Consider the following 18,562-nt stretch of genomic DNA (forward strand, 5'->3'; position numbering starts at 1 on the left):
GCCAGAACTTGGTGTCAGTCTGGATTCATCGTCTTGAAGACACAGGCCTAGGCAAGGCTCACAATTAGAACCAAGTAGCCGAAGATGTATGTTGAACGCCTACCTGGTATTATCGCTGTGCGGTCAACAAAATCTAGGATATGGCGGCCGACCATGAAATTGAGCTCCCAACCCAAGTTTTCTTCTTCATCTTTCTTCAAGTCGCCCACGGAAGAACAACTTGGGTTCCTTCCACTCGGAACGTCCTGCCAGAGATGAATGCCGTTGCTGGCATCATACTGCGTCAAAATAATGGTTCTGCAGGTTCCATCTAAGATCATTCGTCCGTCTCGATTTGAAAAAGTGCATTCTCCAATGAAATCTCGAAGAGTCTTCCACGAGACCTCCATTCCATGAAAACTCACTGGACGTCTCAAGATAGGAAACCCTGCAACAATAACAAAACTTTCGTGCAAGACTTGCGTCCATCGTGATGCTTGTGAAGACGAATAGTCTATGGTCTCTTCCCGTGCCGTGATATCGAAGCTTACCACGTCTGTTCCGGGGTCGTGGTATCTCGCCTCATCGGCACTTTCATGATGAATGCAAGGAGTCCGGTTGGATACGTTGCCGTCAAGAGGGCGGGGAATAGCCGCAGAGAGCCACGCAAGTTGTTCGCCATACTCGGCAATCAAGTAGGAGGACCCCTTTACGGTGATGACCAAGTGCTTGCCTTCAAGCCTAGCTCCCAGAAACGTACTAGGGTCATCTTGCACGGCAACTAAGAAGAGTTAAGTTGCAGGGTTAAGTCTCCATCAATATGCATTATTGAAAGGCTAAAAACGAATCCACGTACCAGTGTGAGTTTTGTCAGAAACATAATCTCCCGATCCATTGATGACTGGGTGAATCTGTAGCACGTCGTACAAACTATTCCAACTCGATGGCCACACTTGCTTCAAGTAATTCGTAATCGTAGTTGCTTGACTTCCTTCTGTGCAGTAGGCAACAATGAGAGACTCTGAAATCGATTGAGGGGCGAGCACCTCAGCTTCGTAATTTGCTGGATGCCATACAGACGCAGGAGTGAACGGCCATCCAAGAAGCCGAAATCTGACTTGATGAATCTTTGGTGAATGCTTCTTGCTGATTCTGCCCGTTGGAAGACACTCGAGTATCTTCTGTCGGATCTCTTTTCGTACGTTATTGTTCTTAGAGTTGTCTTGGTCCCACTGCAAGATCATTTCATTATTCAGACGTGCGACCAGACACTTGAATGGATTGCCCTTCAACACAATATCGCGGTATTCCGATATTGGGACAGGCCCCAAAGCGTCCTCTTCTGTATCTTCAATCCCCTGGAATCGATCCTGCTGGGGCGGTGAAGGACAAGACACGCCCACCTTGCTGTTCCAAAGGCTAATCTTATCCTCTACAGACATGCCAGCTACACTTTCACGTGAAGCGTCGATAATCAACTCATCCGACATAGACACAAGCCGTGACCCGATTTGACTACATTGTTTAGTGCATTATCCAAGTATCTATGAGTGCTAATGGCATATGTAAACGGATTCACTCACCGGCCGCGTTTATGTATGAAGTACATGATGCTTTTGTGGTTCTGGGACGTTGAATCGAGTCCAACTTGAATTGCAAAGGCCTTGATCAATTCTGGAAGTATCGACTGCACCGATTGCCAAGCCTTGATGTCTGAACGATGGAATAATTGTTGGCGAATGTCGCTGGCTAATTCGGCAACGTATTGATCCGCTGGGCCTCTGCCGACGGTACTTGCTGCAGAATATGAAGTCTTCGCGTCGAAGTCCTTTCTGATAGTCCTACTTGGTGTAGAAGAGCCTCCTGTTATGCCCCAGGGATGGTAATTGAGGAAGGAATCAGGATGACGGAACGATTCATAGCCAGAATCAGTAGGGGGGGGATTCTGACAGGGATCCTCTGCAACGGCAGCGAGCGGCCACGTAGAAGAGACCGAATGTAGCTGTGCCTCCATGTTATCGTTCACGTTTTGAAGATATCTTGGTGCATTGAAAGCAACATCTGTCAAGGAGAGGTCTCGCTGGTTTGTATACGGGAACTGTTCAGAGAACTGACCGAGAGGCTCGCAGGAATGAGGCGGAGAAAAGCTTCTCGACCGACTGCACAATAGCTGCGTTCGAACAGGGTAGGTGTTCTCTCCGTCAACTCCATAGTCGAAATGATCTGTGAGCGAGCTCTCAACAGCGTGGAAAGGTGATGGGGATAGTCCACTTCTGTAGTCTCCAATAGGGCCTGTCTCCAAGATACCGGATGGTCCAGATGGTGTGAGGTTGCTGTTTGAATTATGAGAGGAATCAGATGGAACCACATCGTGCAATAGAAAATTCTTTGGGCCTGCCATCAGCTGAAATCTCTCATTATAGACGTTTTCAACGAGCATATCCTTGGAAAAGAGCTCTGGTCCAAATGGAAGCGAGGTTGAAATTTCATCTGGGGAGATGAAGTATTCCGTAGCCCTCATGCTGGAGGTAAAGGGCGCACTGCTAGAACGGCTCAGTGTATAATACATGGATTCACCAAAAAGGTCTCGAAGATGTTGAAAAGCTGACCGAATGTCTCCTTCGGTGCCCCTTCTGCTTGTCAAGTCGAACTTTGGCCTGGACTGCTGTTTAAAATCGTCACAGCGTTGAGATCCGCTAGCTTCAGGGTCATCCGCGTACCGAACTGTCGTTGTAGGAGAAGACATCTGGTCATTCTTTGGCAAAGGTTCGATGGGTGAAGCAACGGGACCAAAGCCACATAACGCAAAGGTGGGAACTCGAGTCGGGGTCCTGGAACGCTGCTCAATGTCGCAGTACAGTGGAGTCGAAAGTCCTTCCATAATTCTGGAGCGAATCTATGCGGCACGTCAAATATGAGTCGTAGAAGTTGATTGCTGAGGCTTAATTGCGAGATCTGAGTCCTGGAGTCGTGAGCCCGGCTTCAAGTCGCAACCATTTTCTCAGGCGGCCTGCGATTGAGAAATGTGTGAGAAACATAGAGACAGGGAATAAGAGGACTAGAAATTCGGTAAAAGGTTAGGGGTGGGCCGGGAATGTAATTCTTGCCAAGTCAGGCTGTGGTCTGGCGGCGCGAGGTCGAAGGCACAGCTGTGCTTTGCGACGCCATTCGCTAGACAATATCTCAAGACTCCCTTGATTGATCAACCAATCATCGCGAAAGGCACAGCTGTGGTTTCCTGTGCCCTATACACTGAAAGTATCGTCCGCTATCGTTTTATGAGAAGGAGACTAGTTGCATCGCTGTGCTGAGATGAAGTTTGAGGTCGCCGACAATGGCCTCGTCGAAGGCTCATGAGCACAATAGTTGGCTCTGAGATTAGAGAGTCGAACAAAGGACTACAAAATGCTAACAGATGCTGAGAAGAACGCCAACAGTAACGAATTGATCTTTCTTTCTTACTAACTTCCGACCGTCGTAAAGTGAATCTTCGATCTAAGATCCCTCGGTGTCAATTCATTATCAACATACCCCCCATATACCCCCATATACTATTTATCATGTCTACTGGATCATACATATCAAAATTGTCCACCGGTAGCAATGGGTAACGTGCCAAGCTTCGAGACCATGATTCAGCTAACACGATTGGCGAAGCAAAAAGGAGGGGCCGTCCGTTATGCTTGACGAATTACTTGGGGGTCCTCTGAACATCACAGAAAGAATGCACCAAAACATTTGGAATGGTAGAAGATCTACCCCTTCTAGCAAGATAAAGGAGACATCACAGTATCTTCTTGAATGGCAAGCCTCTTGGGACGTAATGTCACAAACTACGTTAGTGCAGAAGTCAGCCAAATAATGAATCGGGTAATGTAAATGGTAGCATCGCAATGTTAGATGTATGTTTCTGTTACTGACACGTGATGCAGACTTATTTTCTTCCCAAGGTCGAGTACTTATAAGGCATGGTGGATGGAACCAGACATTAGGATCCGTACCGATGATATCGTCGATGCTTACCATCAGTCATCGAATTTTGTTTCGAGAACAAGCACAGGAGTAATGCTAGTGAAATTGATTCGTTGTTTTTGGGAAAGAAAATGGTTAAGTGGTTTACTTACCTTAAGTCGATGGACGCATATGCGTTTGTGCTGTCGCAGCATTGTACCTTCATGATAAAGTATTAGTTCTTATAATGTCTCGACAACCACTAAGAGTAATATCTGTGACTCGTGCCCGTCCTCGAGGACCCCGTTCGAGCGCGCTGATACCCCTTATTCCAGTTTACAAAAGTCATAAAGAAACTCTGAGATGACGTAGATAGCAATAATTACATGAATGCTTAGTTGCGAAGGAAATTGAGTCGTCGGGTTTGTTGCTGGCCGCAGTAAACTATTTGTTATGACTACCTAGTCGACCAAATGAGATTCTGAACGTAGTAGTGTTCTCGATTTCCCACCGCTTTGTATGTACCAGTGAAGAGGGGAGGTGACTGAACATGCCGAGTAATGATCAAAATCTTTACGACGGCTTCTACTTGCACGTCCAAATTCCGCGGTGGTCTACTGAAAGCGGGCTTGCCACTCACAAACGCATAAATCTAGTACATTATGTTGAGAAACTGAGGTGGTCTGGGTATCAATTGAGGATCCTTGATGGCAAGCACTCTGGGAGAAGAGATCGTCAGGGGATGGTCTTTTCCCGATTCGCTCGTAGTCTGTGGTGTAGATAGATCCGATCGATGATGACCCGATGACATCTCGACGCCAGTCCGAGCGCCAATTCATCCCCCTTACCCCTTGATAAGATGTGAGTGAACAAGGTGCATACAAGCATCTGCTCATTGCAAGTCAATCAAAGCTCAAACGTGAAGCAATTCAGTGGTGAATAGGATTACCACATATTAACAAAGACCGCGGTTCGTCCGGAGTCCAAACGTCATGTTTCTACTTTTGTCATCAGACCAACCCCCCATACCAAAGCCCCTTAGCTCGACCGTTACACATTTCAACGCCCTACCTTACCCCATAGATCGTCGAAACCGTGGCTTTTCCCTCTCTAACCCAGAGTAGACCAAAAAAATTACCAGTGCGGGACATTTCTTATTTCACGCCAGAATAAAGGCATCATAGATGTTTACGCCAGTGATGTCACCAATCACCGCGTCATTGGGGGCCTATGCTCGTCCTCCCTCGCAGCATCCACGAGAATTCGACAAAACCTTTACATTCTGCTCCATCCTTGGTGTCCAATTTGGCTTATAAGACAGAAAGAGAAACTCTACGACAATCATCGAGACCGATTCTAGCACCGGGCGAGACTCAAGCACTACGACTTCCATCCTTTACGCACCACCTTAACCACAGCCGGACCACCACCTCGAGCTCCCTCCCACCCAACCTTCAACATGAAGAAACCCGAAATCACCGAAGCCAAAACCACAACAAACTCCAAAGACGAACACTGGAAAACCCAAGCCCCCTACATCGCCCCAGGGAAATCCCACCCCCACGGCGAGGCCTTCCACAAGAAAATCCGTGGCGCCTGCCAGTGCGGCCAAGTAACCTACTGGCTCTCAAAAGATGAGCCCCTAGCATCAAAGTTCTGCCACTGCAGAGATTGCCAAAAGATGCACGGCGCGCCCTTCCAGTGGGCCGCCATCTTCCATAAAGAAGACCTGGCGTTCGATAACGGGGTTGATGGGTTGACGTTCTACTCGTCGGGGAAGAATTTGCAGGGCCACGATTTGCCGTGTAAAGTGAGCTGCGGGTTCTGCGGCAGTCGAATCATGGATGAGGGCAGGAACATGGTATTATTGTTCCCTGGGCTGTTGCATTTTGATGGGGAAGAGAAGAGGAAGAAGTTTGATGTTCAGTGAGTACTTCCTTCGTTGTCAAGGTAAACGCTTGGCTGAAAGCCGTGATGCTAATCGCTGAGTAGGAAGCACATCTTTTACGGGCAGAGAGTCGTTGATCTTCCCGATGGAAAGCCCAAGTGGAGCGGCCTAGATGAGAAGAGCGAGCTAATGGAGGAAGAGGTTGTAGATGTGAAGCACAAGAAGCGGAAGACGGAGCATACCAATGGCGACTAATATGTCGAGCCTCTAGATGAAATGTATTTGTGTAATATGTAAATCAGTAAATCCAAACGCTTGACGCCATCTTATGCTCGTGATAATGCTCTATATCCAAAATAACAATCTAAATCGTCTCAAGATCCCTCATCGCTTACCAGTTGAAGCTTTCTTGGAAGTATTCGATTCTAGACCACCCACGGCCAAGCATTTCAACAACTGACTTTCGAGCATCGTCGGCCATAACAGCAGGCCCACACGCAATGACGGCAAGACTCGCCTTATCAGCTGCGGTGGCCGCGTCCTGTACCTCTTCACGAACGTCGGGACGCCCGTGAAGTAAACGAACCTGCTCCGGCCACTCCTCTGGCCGCGCAGCATTCGATGCGAGACTGTGTTGTGTAACATAAATATCGACCGACAACTTCCCACAATCAAAGGCGTCTTCAAAGTCATGGCGTAGCACATCCACCGCGAAGCTCAGTTCGCGGACTGCCCAGACGATCTTAATCGACCGAGTTTTTGAAGATGCCTTGGTGAGCTCTGCGAGGTGGGCGAGCGGCACTACAATACCACTGCCTCCAACGATGAAAAGGAGGTCATCGAACTGGTTGAAGGGCTGCTTGTGACCGTAGGGACCTTCCACGAGGACGCGGAGGCGTGCAGGGCGGGGCCACTGCGCTGCTGCATCCTCACGTAGGCGACCGGTAAAGCTGTCGTACGGGCGGATGAGGAACGTCATTGATGGCTCGCCTCTCCTCGGCTCGTACCCAACCTCAGAGATAGGTTCTATATCATGCTCTCCCGCTACGAGTAGGGGAGTCTGCTCGCTAGATGACTTTCTTCTAACGTTCATGTTTGTCGTTGTGCAGGCCATTGTGAATGGGTGGCTTTCCCAAAATCGCTTGTCGCTAAGGACATGGAGGTAATAGTAGGTGCCAGCCTTGGGCTCGTAGAAGCTAGTCGAGTATGGGACATTGATGCGGACGATGTTCGAGTTCGCGTCATACGTGGCGAGGGCGAACGTATTCCAGAACTTGAGGTTGAAGGACAGCGTCCGCGACATGCGTAGAATACGATCGCCAATCCAAATGAGGCAAGGTACCCAGAAGAGAATATCAAACTGCCCAAGGAAGATGGAGACGTGGCTAGAGTTCATGAGTATTGGGAAGTCAAGAGAGAAGAATGTCGAAACTTACCCAAGCATGGTGATGAGGACAAGAATCGACAGTAAAATGTGAAGAATGAGGAAGAGCTCGTATTGCTTTCGTCGCATCCAAAAGACGGAGGCAAAGAGCAAGGCGCACATGCCAACGGTAGCCTTTGGTTTGAGGTCAGCATATGCTACTGAAAGCCCAAGAGGGCATTACTCACAAACCATCCTTCAATCCACCACATCTGGTGCCAATACGACATCCAGTAATTCCAATCGCCGTCTGAAAAAAGTTAGCTTTGAACTTCGTAAGAGATGGTGTGCGTCCTACCATCAAAGACCAGAACAACATAGCCGACGGAGTGGATGACAGCTTGGAGCGTCGAGACGCGGGCAACCCAACGGTGGAAGTTGTTGTACGTCCCAAAGTCCCAGCCGGTCAGCCACATGAGAAGGTTGTTCCTCATGCCAAATAGCCAGATGATGGGGAAGTTGGCGAAAGAGATGATGCCGGTTCTATCGGCTACATAGCGCCAGACCAAATGGTATTTCTGCGGCCAACTAGGGGGGCGTGAGCTAGTGAGGTAAGGCGAAGAGTAGAGCAAGCTACACTTACTACATGTGACCGGAGAAGATCCAGTACCCGTGCACACAGAAGAAGACGTTCGCGGCAATGAAGGTGAAGATGGTGAGACTCTGGATGCGTGGCGGAATGGTGCACCAGCCGAGATTCTGAGAGCAGCGGTAGCCGAAGGTGGCGGGGACGGTGATGTATCGCTTGAGCCAGAGGGCGGACCAGTGAAGGATGCTGGACGACTTTCGTGAATCCCATTCCTGCTTTTGAAGGTTTCCGATGGCCGACACGAGGCGAGATCCTAGCCCGATGGCGACAACGATGAACCAGAAGACAATCACATAGAACCTGGGTATGAGAAATTAGCGACCGCCACCCAAGCATAGACGAGATCGAGGGCACGTACCCATATCTGTAGTGGTTACCGTATGTGTACTCGACGGATTCCTATGTGTTGTCAGTCCTTGAGTTCCAGTCCGGGGAAATACTTGGGTCCCATACGAGAGAGTCGAACCAGATCTGATAATAAGCGTCCGCAGGCAACACCACCTCATTCAGCACAGTCGACGAGTTGGACCCTTCCGCCTTGGTCAACCTCCGCAAGCCAGCAATGTCCTCATCAGAATAACCAGCGACGATCTCAAAGGGTGGTAGCGAGGTGTTCATGTAGGCCTGGCACGTGTGGTTGACATTGCTCAAGCCAGCGACACGGTGCGTCAAGTCGCAGTGCAGGTCGGCGCAGAGGTAGAGCGACTTGATGTGCAGCTGGCTCACGCACTGCGGGATCAGCCTCGACCTTGAGGGCAAGCTCCCATTGTAGGACTGTGTGTCGTTAAACTGCGGTTGGCGGAGGGTATTGGAACATGTGTCGAAGCAGACGCCGCCGCTGCCTGCGAGGGCCGAGGCGGAGGCGACGAAGAGGCACAGTGCGGCGATGAGGGTGGGCGGGAGTAGCCGGAGCCCCGACGGCGGAGCGCGCATTTTCACGGCCGAGTTGCGGGTATTTGCATCGACAAAGCAAGCCGACCGTGGGGTGCGCGTTATGCCGATGCACGGGTCCCCGAAAAGGTCGCGATGATGCTGTTGATATGTCGTCGAGAGGTGAGATTGCAGGAGGTAAAAGCTGAGGTTGCCCGGGCGGGGAGACTCAGGACAAAAAAGTAAGGTGGAATTCGCTGAGTGCAGAAAGTGCGCTTGGGGCAGGTGGCAGGTGGGCAGGTGGGAGAATTTGATCTTATCAGATCATCTGATTAAGCAATCGCCCCACTTTACTGGCTTAGGTTATCGCGAGAACCCACCGGCATCGGCTCGCCGCGGCTGCAGCGTCACACTTGGATGTGGGCCGACACCACCGTGACCATCCATTTATAATTCACGTTTCGTGTGAGGCATTGCCAACAGTCTCCCTGTTCACAAGGCCTCTATGGAGTGGGCTATACCACGATCAACACTCCGCAGTCATCTTAACAGCACACAGAGCGGAAGGAGGGATTTCCTGAGCTTCAATGGCTTCCTTCATGCTAACTGAATAGGATAGAACTCAGTATGTTCTGGGAATCTCTTCTACGCACTACTAGAAAGATTTAGGTATTTCTCTGGGCAAGTGCTTCGTACCTATGGGGACCTCAAGTCTGCTCCAGGAAGCAAATCGCGGAAGAAGCCACTGCATGAGTGACCAAGACCCTCGACAGACTGACCCAGACCGGGATTGGCTCGGCAGCGATCCGAAGCTGGGCAACCGACGCCGCCCCGAGTGCGGCAAATGCAGCTGTGGCGGATCCCATCAACGTCTGCCCGCAGGCCCCACTCCCGGCCAGGACCGGCCGCAGGTATCGGTGCAGCCGAATGAGGACCTCCGTATTCTTGCCAGAAGAGAACTTTGCGACCGCTTGTAAGAACATATCTTTTGCGCTGGGCCAGATTGTATGTGATAGTCTGGGCTTGATGCTGGCGGATGGCAACTGACACGCAGACTCAGGGTGCTTCCGAGGTCGTTCTGCAAGCATGCCATTCGAAAGAACCAGGGATGACCTCGTTTGATCAACCTCACCGCTTACGGGCGTTCCCCACTGCGGGCACAGCGGATTGATCTGGTCAACACTGCCAGACTGATCCCAGAGTAGGGTAGGTATCTATGCTGCTGGAGGTACCGATAAACTGTCACGATGGTATCACTGTCTCCTGACACCAATTGCTCCCATATGAACTCTCGACCCTAGATGCCCATAAGTCCTCCTAGCAGCTCCAAAGACGACGTCAGTGGTCAAATGGATATAGATTGGCAAACTCGTCAACGTGTCCCGAATCACTCGACCCGGACCGCCCACTCGAAATCCACTTACGATGAGGCACAAGTTCGAACGAAAAAGAAACTCTGGGGCATTTCTCATGCTTCGAGCTCTTTCGGAAAGAAGATTGTTACAGTCTCTAACATCGGCAGGTTAAGTCTATCAGAGGGCTACGGTATTCAAGACGTTTGTTGTAAATACCAGTTGTCGGCTTCATTGATGACACTCATGAGTGAATGCACGTGACAAAGGTTTCTCGTTCTGAAGCCATTCGACTAAGGCAGTTAGCACGTACCGCAGTAGTGGGGGCTGCAGGGATCAGTCCGATGATGCCAATCAGGTCGGTGGACTTGGGCCATGATGCTGAGCCATTCACGTGCACGCGATTGTGACTTAGCTCCCCCAAGGATGATTAGTGCAGCGTCAGCTCTCATATCTGACATAAGCTGCTCATACTCATTTGTTTCCTACTGGCGGAATGAATAAAGAGGTTAACCGTAATGAATGTTGTTCCTTGCTGACTGTATGAGCTTGACTTTAGCGAGGTGTAAGCCATTGGGCTAGTTAATCCACAGGTTCTAAGGCAAATATCTCTAAATAGAGATGAATTCCTCCTTTTTGTAGACAAATAACTTCTCAAATGTACCAGCAATCTTTCTTCGAGTCGTCATGTTTGGCACTCCACTGATTTACTCCGTAGCCATAGTGCTGCTCTGCTACATTATCTTTAACCGCATCCAACAACGACATAGGGGTCCATTGCCGCCTGGACCCAGAGGTTTGCCGTTTCTCGGCAACATTTTGGATCTTCCCCCTTCCGGAACTCTTGAATGGGTACATTGGCAGAAACACAAGGAGCAATATGGCCCAATCACCTCAGTATCTGTGCTTGGCCAACGTTTCGTCATTCTCCATGACAAACAAGCCGTGCTTGAGATGTTGGAGACACGCGCTCTGAAGAGTGCGTCGCGGCCTAAGCTGGTTTTTGCTGGTGAGCTGTACGAGATTCACTTCCACGAGAATCGATCGTTGAACTAATGTGATTTTCCTAGAGTCGGTTATGGAGACATCATGGGCATGATGCCGTACAATAGGAAATTTCGATTGCATCGCAAACTCACGGCAACTCAAGTCAGTAAGAAGTCGATCATACGATTCGAACCGATCCAAGAGCGTGAAACTCTGCGGTTCTTGAAGCAAATATATGAAGACTCCAACAGCGATACCCTGCAAGGCCATTTGAACCAGTAAGTAGTTGTTGTTGTATACCTTACTCAAGAGTGGGGGGATGAATAAAACCTGACTTTGTAATCCAGATTCGCGGGCTCTATCATGCTACGAATTCTCTACAATTACAGAACGGACCCGAAGAAGAACGACCCCATCGTGGACATGTCTAAGCAGGTAATGGAGGATTTCTCCAAAGCCACGAGCCCAGGTGCCTGGATGGTTGACTTGATCCCATGGCTAAAATACGTCCCGACTTGGATGCCTGGCGCGGGGTTCAAAAAGACGGCTGAAATCTTCCGACAACATCTGCTCCAGGGAATTGAGGTTCCCTACGACTACGTTAAGGAGCAAATGTCGAACGGAAACGATGATGTTTCGTACGTCGCTGGCTTGATCAAAGATCTTCATCGAAAGATTGACCCCGAGGAGAAAAGCGTTATCGGCTGGACAGCTGCATCTATGCTAAATGCAGGCACTGATACGACTGGCGCGATGCTGTACTCCATCTTTGCGGCCTTGGTCGTATACCCAGAAGTTCAAAAGAGAGCACAGGATGAGATTGACCGCGTGGTGGGCGACTCACGTCTTCCTTCATTCTCTGACAAAGACAGCCTCCCATACGTTCACGCTATAGCACAAGAGGCACTTCGCTGGCACACACTTGCACCCATGGGCTTCCCGCACTTGACTACGGAAGACGATACTTACAACGGCTATTTCATACCCAAGGACACGCTTTTGTTTCCTGCAGCTGCGTCGCTCATGCACGACCCCAACACATATCATGACCCAATGAAGTTCAAACCTGAGCGGTATTTCGAGCCGTTCAGTGAACCTCCACCAACTGATGTTGTGTACGGATTCGGACGCAGAGCTTGTCCCGGAAGGTATATTGCCGACCAGACAATCTTTTTATGTATTGCGCAATTTTTGGCGGTTTTCAACATTCAAAGAGCGGTGGACGAAGACGGACGGGAGATTGAGGTCAAATACGAACAGCTGCCAGGTGTGATTGCTCGTGTCAAACCTTTTCCGTACAGAATCGCGGTCAGGAGCGAGAAGCACCGACGCTTTGTCATATAAACTAGTACTTTTGACTTTCAATGATCTAGACTAATTGACAAGTACCATGATCCTACGAGGTTCAAAGCTGGCGAGGAGCAAACCCAGGAGCAAGATACTTGTCGCACTTTTCGACGCGATTTCCCCGCCAAAGAAATCACCACTCGGCAACCTTGCCGTCATGCAACATACCGACTTGATGGGATTATGCGAGTCATGCTCTATGCCTGCTCTCTAAGTCCACGCCACAAGTGGTCTACTTGTCTCCGTGCATGCCTTGATTTGTCTTTGTTGCTTGGCGTGTCCAGCTGATGCTGCCCACACTGCGTTTTTGTCCTAGCAACGGATCCCTCGCGTGCATCCCGTCTGCTCCGCTGCTTTTGGGGCCCGTACACCAAATGCTGATGTCCTATAACCATTTCCGAACTAAGGCAGCGATGGAGGTGACCTCTCCCGTTGATCCACGACAGACCACTCCACTGGGCTTCAGGGAACTTCCCTTCTCCCCTCCCGCTCCCCAATGACAGCTCACGACCTAGGCCCCATAAATCGCAACGGTTTGAAAGCTTACCCCAACAATGTCAAAAATCGTGTTCAAAATCTTAAGTGACACATATCTCGTTCGTCCTAACAGACCGGAGTATTACGAGTTGGATGCTAAGTCTATGTTCAATTTGTACAGCTCTCTAGGCTAAATATTCCAGTGCATTACATCTTTGTGCGCTTGGAGAAAACCTGGAATATCTGATCTATATATTTCACAATTACAACAACTACCTCGTCTCACCGGCCTCCTTCACCTCACCACTATTCCTTTCTTCACCGCTCTCCTTTACCTCAGTGCTCTCCTTCACCTCAATGCTCTCCTTCACCTCAATGCTCTCCTTCACCTCAATGCTCTCCTTCACCTCAATGCTCTCCTTCACCTCAATGCTCTCCTTCACCTCACCGCCCTCACTGCTTTCTCCGGCTCCAGTGCTCTCCTTAACCTCACTGGCATCTGACGTCAACGAGACGATCGTGTTCAAGGCCGCTTGGAGTCTCGCGGTCACTTCGTCAGTCTGCCCTCCAGCCTTTAGGATACCTCGAATTGCCTCCGTCCATCGACCCCATCTGCCTAGGCCCCACCTCTCCGCGCCCGTCTTCTTCATATCCTCGTAGATGAACTTGCCAGCATGAATCAACCAATTCGACGCCACCAACAGTCTACATTGGCCGAGCTTTCCAGTAGGAATGGGCTTTTCAAGTGCCAGCTCAACATCGATGCTCGGCCATTTCGATTGACCTTCATACGCGATGTGGGCTCCAGAGCCAGAAAACCGAGCCAAGAAGCAGGAGTAGTTGACCCACTCATCACAAGTGAGAATGAAGTCCTTCTTTGCCTCGGGTTCTGTCGGTTCAGCTTGATCAGATGCTTGAAACAACGATGAGTCAAGAAGTCATAATAATATGGTGGAGGCTTAACTCACCAAACTTTGCATTCCACTTATCTTCCGTCAATTCCCCCCAAACTGAATCATTGTGGTATGCAATCCACTCTTTCTGTAGAAACAGTAAGCGACAACTTCTATGGAAAAAGAAAGAAAAAAAAGAGAGAAAACAATAACGTACACCATAGTCCGGGTATGTAACCTTGGGCAGATTTTGCAAGTCCATCAAGAGGTGCACTAAGCAGTCTTGCCGAGGGTCGTCATAACGCAACAGCCACGCTTGTTCAAGAAATGTCTCGTAAAAGCCATAAAGATACATGCGCCAGCCTTTATCTGCCAACCTATAAGGCTTGTTGAGAGGATCCACACTGGAAGGGAGATACTTGGCCCAGTAATCTGCTCCTATGCGGAGTGAAGCTTCAAGTGTGGCCAAGTAACCCTTTTCAGGAAAAGCGAGAAGCATTTTGAGAATGATTGAAGCATATTCCGATTCTTGTTGGTCTCCCCAACTCTCCTGGATGGCAATTACCTCATCTAGAGCGGCTTTCCAAGGCTCGACGGGCGATGTTGCCTTGGACTCTGTGTTGGTTGTGATGCTGACAACCGCCATAATGCTAAGTGTAATGCAGTATGAGAACTCGCAATATGTGATGCTTGATGCTTTGTGAAATGATATGATGTTGCAATTGATTGAGAGGTGATGAAGAGTTGATGACTTGAAGTTTTGAAGAATGGGACGAGCCAACGATTAAAAGATAAGACGGGAGGCAGCCTGGGGCTGTGAGTTCGTGAGGAGAAAATACACGCAACTTTGACCCGTTGGAAAGGTCACATCCTCACGTGGCCGGGGTTGCAAGTGGTCACGCATATTAAGCGCCGACCGTTGCACAGCCCACCCTGCGAGCGCATCGCCGAACCACCGTGCCGGTACCACGGCCTAACAGTCACAGCCAGGGTCCGAAACCTGCCGGGTCACCGAGCACACCGGCCAAACCAACACAAAATCTAAATTGACCAACAATAATTGGATCCTCAGCAACTTCTGAGCATGCATTTCCGGGGGCAGTCTTGTGAGCAGGTTGTTTTCTCACCCTGGTCAATTCATCAGTCGGTCGATGTTGGAAGGGGCCCTTTTTTCGCAACGGCCCAACCAACATGGAGGCTAAGCTTAGAAACAGTCATTGGATCGTCAACGACTTATCCACACAGCTTTTCAGCGGCAATGTTGGAACCAGGGTTGTTGTTCTCCCTCACGCTTCTCGGTCGACTGACCAGCGCTTCGCTCCACGCTTTCAACTCAACTTTGACCCCTAAGCTCATTGCCAATTGGTCGGCTGACGAGATTGCGAAAGTTGACCTTATCTGTGTGATTACTTGGATGTTTGAGTTGTGGACTGCTTTGAGTGAAACGCTGTGATTCATCATTTGATGTTGGAAGAGAGCACTTTTACTCGGCCCATTAACATCGCATTGCTATTTATGGCAAACGCCGTGTTTCCTGTAGATCTTGAGCCAAGAAGCTCAAAGTGTTCTTCACCTGTACTTAAGAGATAAGAAATATCCCATCTCATGGTCTTTCTTCTTTGTTCAGAGCATCCACATCCCGGAGAAGTGGCCTTTTCTTTCCTGATTCTAGTCGAGTTGACGTATCGCATTGACCGCATCTTTTCAAACCTTGTAACCATTTTTCCCTTCTATATTTTGTCTCTATATTGCATCACGACCTTCAAATCGTCAGGATGGGCAACAAGCAATCTACACCGCAAAGACGCAACACGGACAACTCTGAGGAGCAACTTGTAGGTCTCGCAACCCGACAGCTTGGAGTCTGCACTGTACTTGAGACGATATGACAGATGGTTTTGTATTGTCTAAGTGCTCATTAGCTAACGTGTCGGCTCTAAACAGCAATATCATACACCTCGCGGCCCAGTTGCTGCAAAAGACTTGTCGGAACATCTTCAGAGCGTACCTCCGCCCGGCACACGCACTCGTTCCCAATACCCTCATCCCTTCCGTGGTAGACAGGACTGGAACACAGAAGCAAAGACCTTTGACGACTACGTCACGGGCCCAGGTCGATCTCAGGGGCCAACCGGCCCCATGCAGGAGTACCCCATCCCGCAACCCGGCCAACAATTTAATTTCCAGTACGACCGCCGCACCCAGCCAGCGGCTCAAGCAAACCGAGTACTTCATCACAATGAACGAGCAAACGTAATGGGGCCTGCCAACGGACAAGGCCCGAACGATCCCATGCAAACTCGGGCTGCTGTTCGCGTGGCGCAAGTCAACGGCAAAGAGCAGATTGCTGTCGTTGGTGTCATGGCTCATCCGCCGGGGGACCCAAGAAAACTGGTGCGAGCGCCACTTGAGCCTCTTGGCCGTGAAGGTCGGCAAGAGATGGCGCGGCACGCGGATGAACGTGGTCGTATCCAAACGTACCCACCCCGTGGTATAGACTCTCAAATCTATGCAGATGCCGAAACAAGATCTGGGAGGGTACGGCCGCCCGCTCATCCAGAGATGAGGGTGTGATGAGACCGGCACCCGTCGAACACGTGACGATAGCAGTATATATGTATGTTAAGTCATTTAGCCTGAGCTGGTTGTTAACCTGGTGGCATATTGAGGCTTTAAGTCTAGCGTCCAGCGGCACTTAGTGACAAAGATGCTTCATGGAAGAGGGATTAGGAATCAGGTTCTTTCGGGCAATACAAGGCTTTGTTTCCAACTTTAATTCCGATTCTCAAGTCGCCATCTTTCTCAGCCAGACCTATCGAGCAAGATACGTGATTCGCTGTTACGACTGTATGTCCACATGCCCAGAATCACTCATCGTCCATCACGCAGTATCCAAAAGACGAAAGACCAATGTCTCAACTACCGCCCTATGACTGCTGATAGCAAGCTCCAGCCTTGGGGCTGGTAAAAGACACTCCACTAGGGTGGTAGTTCTTGCCTCCCTTGTACGAGTCGCACCAGCTCTGCGGGACGTTGTAGCAGTTGAGCGACAGGTCGCCGTAAATGTCAGAAGAGCTGTAGACCTGTCCCTTCTGGTCGTTCTGGCACGTCCGCTTGGCCCAGGCGTTGAACTGGTCGAAAGATCCGTCTCCCTTGGCCGAGATGGTGACCCAATTGACGGCCATCACCGGGGTGATGAGGGCGAGGAGGGAAAGCTTGACCATTTTCTAGTCTTTGTTAGTTGATAAGGCACTTCGTGTCTAATAAACAAAGATCGAGTGAATCAAGATGGCATACTTCTGGTTTTTACTGTGAAAATTGCGTATCCGTATTGTTTTTGGGATATAGGGGTTGAGTGCGGTGTACGTCAGACTCCCGATACTCGCTACTACCAAACCGAAGCCATATTTATACGAGCATAACTTCAATCCCTTACGCTACCGACTTCGGATATTGCGGATTGAAAGAGCCTCGGTCATACCTAGTAGCTTTTGGATCCAATAACTTCTAGAAAGTCAAATTTAATGAGTTGCGAGAGCGAGACCCACCTTACATGGGATTCGGCACTCTCAGGATAGTTGCGCTCGCAACTTGTTGAGTTAACATTGCGAGATAAAGCTGTAGTCATTTCCATGGAAGTCAACTGGATAACTAATTACTCAAGTAAGTACATGAAGCCTATCTTTACATGAAGGAAGTCGTTGTTACATGTACTCTAGTATGCTGTATTCGGGCTAATTGCCTTCCCTGGAAAGACCAGAGGTCCGAGTTCGTGAGACTATGACTCGTGCTTGGGCCGAACTTTGACCGGCTATGTAGACCGTGCCGAGCAGAAAATCACTGATCTTCATTTCTGTTAGGCCTTCCCGTTCTCCCCGGCTTAGATCGGTAATCAACAAAGCTTGTACTAATACTAGGTATTCCGGCTAAAATCCAAGTACATCTCTTATACAACAAGTGGAATGTTCTCTTCGTAATTGGGGTATCGGGAGGATAAAGTGCCGCGTGCGCATATAATTGCTCAATTTGGAGCAAGAATTCATACCCTAGAAGTCTTAAGCCATTTAACTTTCAACCAATAGCCCTAGCATAATCTTACTAATTTGACCTTTATCCGTGGGCGATTGTTATTGATCAACTCCATCTTCTCATACGTGTCGTTGTCATCCGACAATTATGAACGATAAAACTTAGGACTTGAGCCGCTACCTCAAGGACTAGAGCACTATCCCATTATTCTCGCTCAAACCGCCAATCAATCTCGTAACACTGAGGAGTGTTCTTGGACGTTGAGAATGGCAATGATGCCAAGGGTTGTATCGAACCTGCATTCCTCTGCACAAAAGTAGTATAAATAACACTCGCTTGGTCCAGACTATAGCTGCTGCATCATGGGAAAATAAACCCAACTTCTATTGACTGGAGATCTATATCACCAGACAGATGCCGATCTTACACCAGCCTTTAAACCCGAGGGTAGCACCAGCAGTCGAAGTTGTTTCCCTGTCCATATTTGGTTCTGACGCTGTTAGGAAATGAAAGCCAGGTAGAAGGAGTTTGACGACTTACTGCAAGCACACAAACGACAATGACCCATTGCAATCAGACTATTCAAGACGTCAATGCCTTTGTCAAGACTTCTTTGTGATTACGACGGGAACGTACACTACAGAATTTGGCGCAGGCGTTCTTCTGAGAGTCGTATACGCATGTCTTGGGCTGCAGTGAACACTCATGTCAGTATAAGCTCAACAGTAACGTACAACGTGTCAATCATCCTGTAAGTACCTCAGACGAGGCATTGTT

At 49.3% G+C, this 18,562-nt stretch overlaps 7 protein-coding genes across 7 annotated transcripts; 3 read left to right on the forward strand and 4 right to left on the reverse strand.

Moving 5' to 3' along the window:
- Positions 1-47: 47 nt before the first annotated feature.
- Positions 48-2,860, reverse strand: CABS01_07790 (uncharacterized protein; the record flags this gene model as incomplete). Its single annotated transcript, XM_060541152.1, has 3 exons — positions 48-760; positions 836-1,494; positions 1,563-2,860. The coding sequence occupies 3 exons, from the start codon at positions 2,858-2,860 to the stop codon at positions 48-50; spliced, it is 2,670 nt and encodes an 889-aa protein (XP_060402652.1).
- A 2,529-nt stretch (positions 2,861-5,389) lies between these two features.
- On the forward strand, positions 5,390-6,073 carry CABS01_07791 (uncharacterized protein; the record flags this gene model as incomplete). The annotated part of the gene is made up of 2 exons (XM_060541153.1): positions 5,390-5,856; positions 5,923-6,073. 2 exons carry the CDS (start codon positions 5,390-5,392, stop codon positions 6,071-6,073), a joined length of 618 nt encoding a protein of 205 aa, XP_060402653.1.
- Positions 6,074-6,209: 136 nt separating this feature from the next.
- On the reverse strand, positions 6,210-8,763 carry CABS01_07792 (ferric reductase like transmembrane component; the record flags this gene model as incomplete). The annotated part of the gene is made up of 7 exons (XM_060541154.1): positions 6,210-7,203; positions 7,255-7,376; positions 7,430-7,491; positions 7,540-7,769; positions 7,825-8,130; positions 8,189-8,229; positions 8,284-8,763. 7 exons carry the CDS (start codon positions 8,761-8,763, stop codon positions 6,210-6,212), a joined length of 2,235 nt encoding a protein of 744 aa, XP_060402654.1.
- Positions 8,764-10,739: 1,976 nt separating this feature from the next.
- Positions 10,740-12,383, forward strand: CABS01_07793 (uncharacterized protein; the record flags this gene model as incomplete). Its single annotated transcript, XM_060541155.1, has 3 exons — positions 10,740-11,068; positions 11,123-11,317; positions 11,387-12,383. The coding sequence occupies 3 exons, from the start codon at positions 10,740-10,742 to the stop codon at positions 12,381-12,383; spliced, it is 1,521 nt and encodes a 506-aa protein (XP_060402655.1).
- A 752-nt stretch (positions 12,384-13,135) lies between these two features.
- CABS01_07794 (uncharacterized protein) lies at positions 13,136-14,402 on the reverse strand (the record flags this gene model as incomplete). Its single annotated transcript, XM_060541156.1, has 3 exons — positions 13,136-13,776; positions 13,832-13,904; positions 13,974-14,402. 3 exons carry the CDS (start codon positions 14,400-14,402, stop codon positions 13,136-13,138), a joined length of 1,143 nt encoding a protein of 380 aa, XP_060402656.1.
- Positions 14,403-15,531: 1,129 nt separating this feature from the next.
- CABS01_07795 (uncharacterized protein) lies at positions 15,532-16,330 on the forward strand (the record flags this gene model as incomplete). The annotated part of the gene is made up of 2 exons (XM_060541157.1): positions 15,532-15,591; positions 15,701-16,330. The coding sequence occupies 2 exons, from the start codon at positions 15,532-15,534 to the stop codon at positions 16,328-16,330; spliced, it is 690 nt and encodes a 229-aa protein (XP_060402657.1).
- A 353-nt stretch (positions 16,331-16,683) lies between these two features.
- On the reverse strand, positions 16,684-16,980 carry CABS01_07796 (uncharacterized protein; the record flags this gene model as incomplete). Its single annotated transcript, XM_060541158.1, has 1 exon — positions 16,684-16,980. One exon carries the CDS (start codon positions 16,978-16,980, stop codon positions 16,684-16,686), a length of 297 nt encoding a protein of 98 aa, XP_060402658.1.
- Positions 16,981-18,562: the final 1,582 nt, after the last annotated feature.

The sequence above is a fragment of the Colletotrichum abscissum genome (assembly GCF_030869225.1).
Source record: "Colletotrichum abscissum strain IMI 504890 chromosome Unknown Scaffold_17.1, whole genome shotgun sequence".
Lineage (NCBI taxonomy): Eukaryota > Fungi > Ascomycota > Sordariomycetes > Glomerellales > Glomerellaceae > Colletotrichum > Colletotrichum abscissum.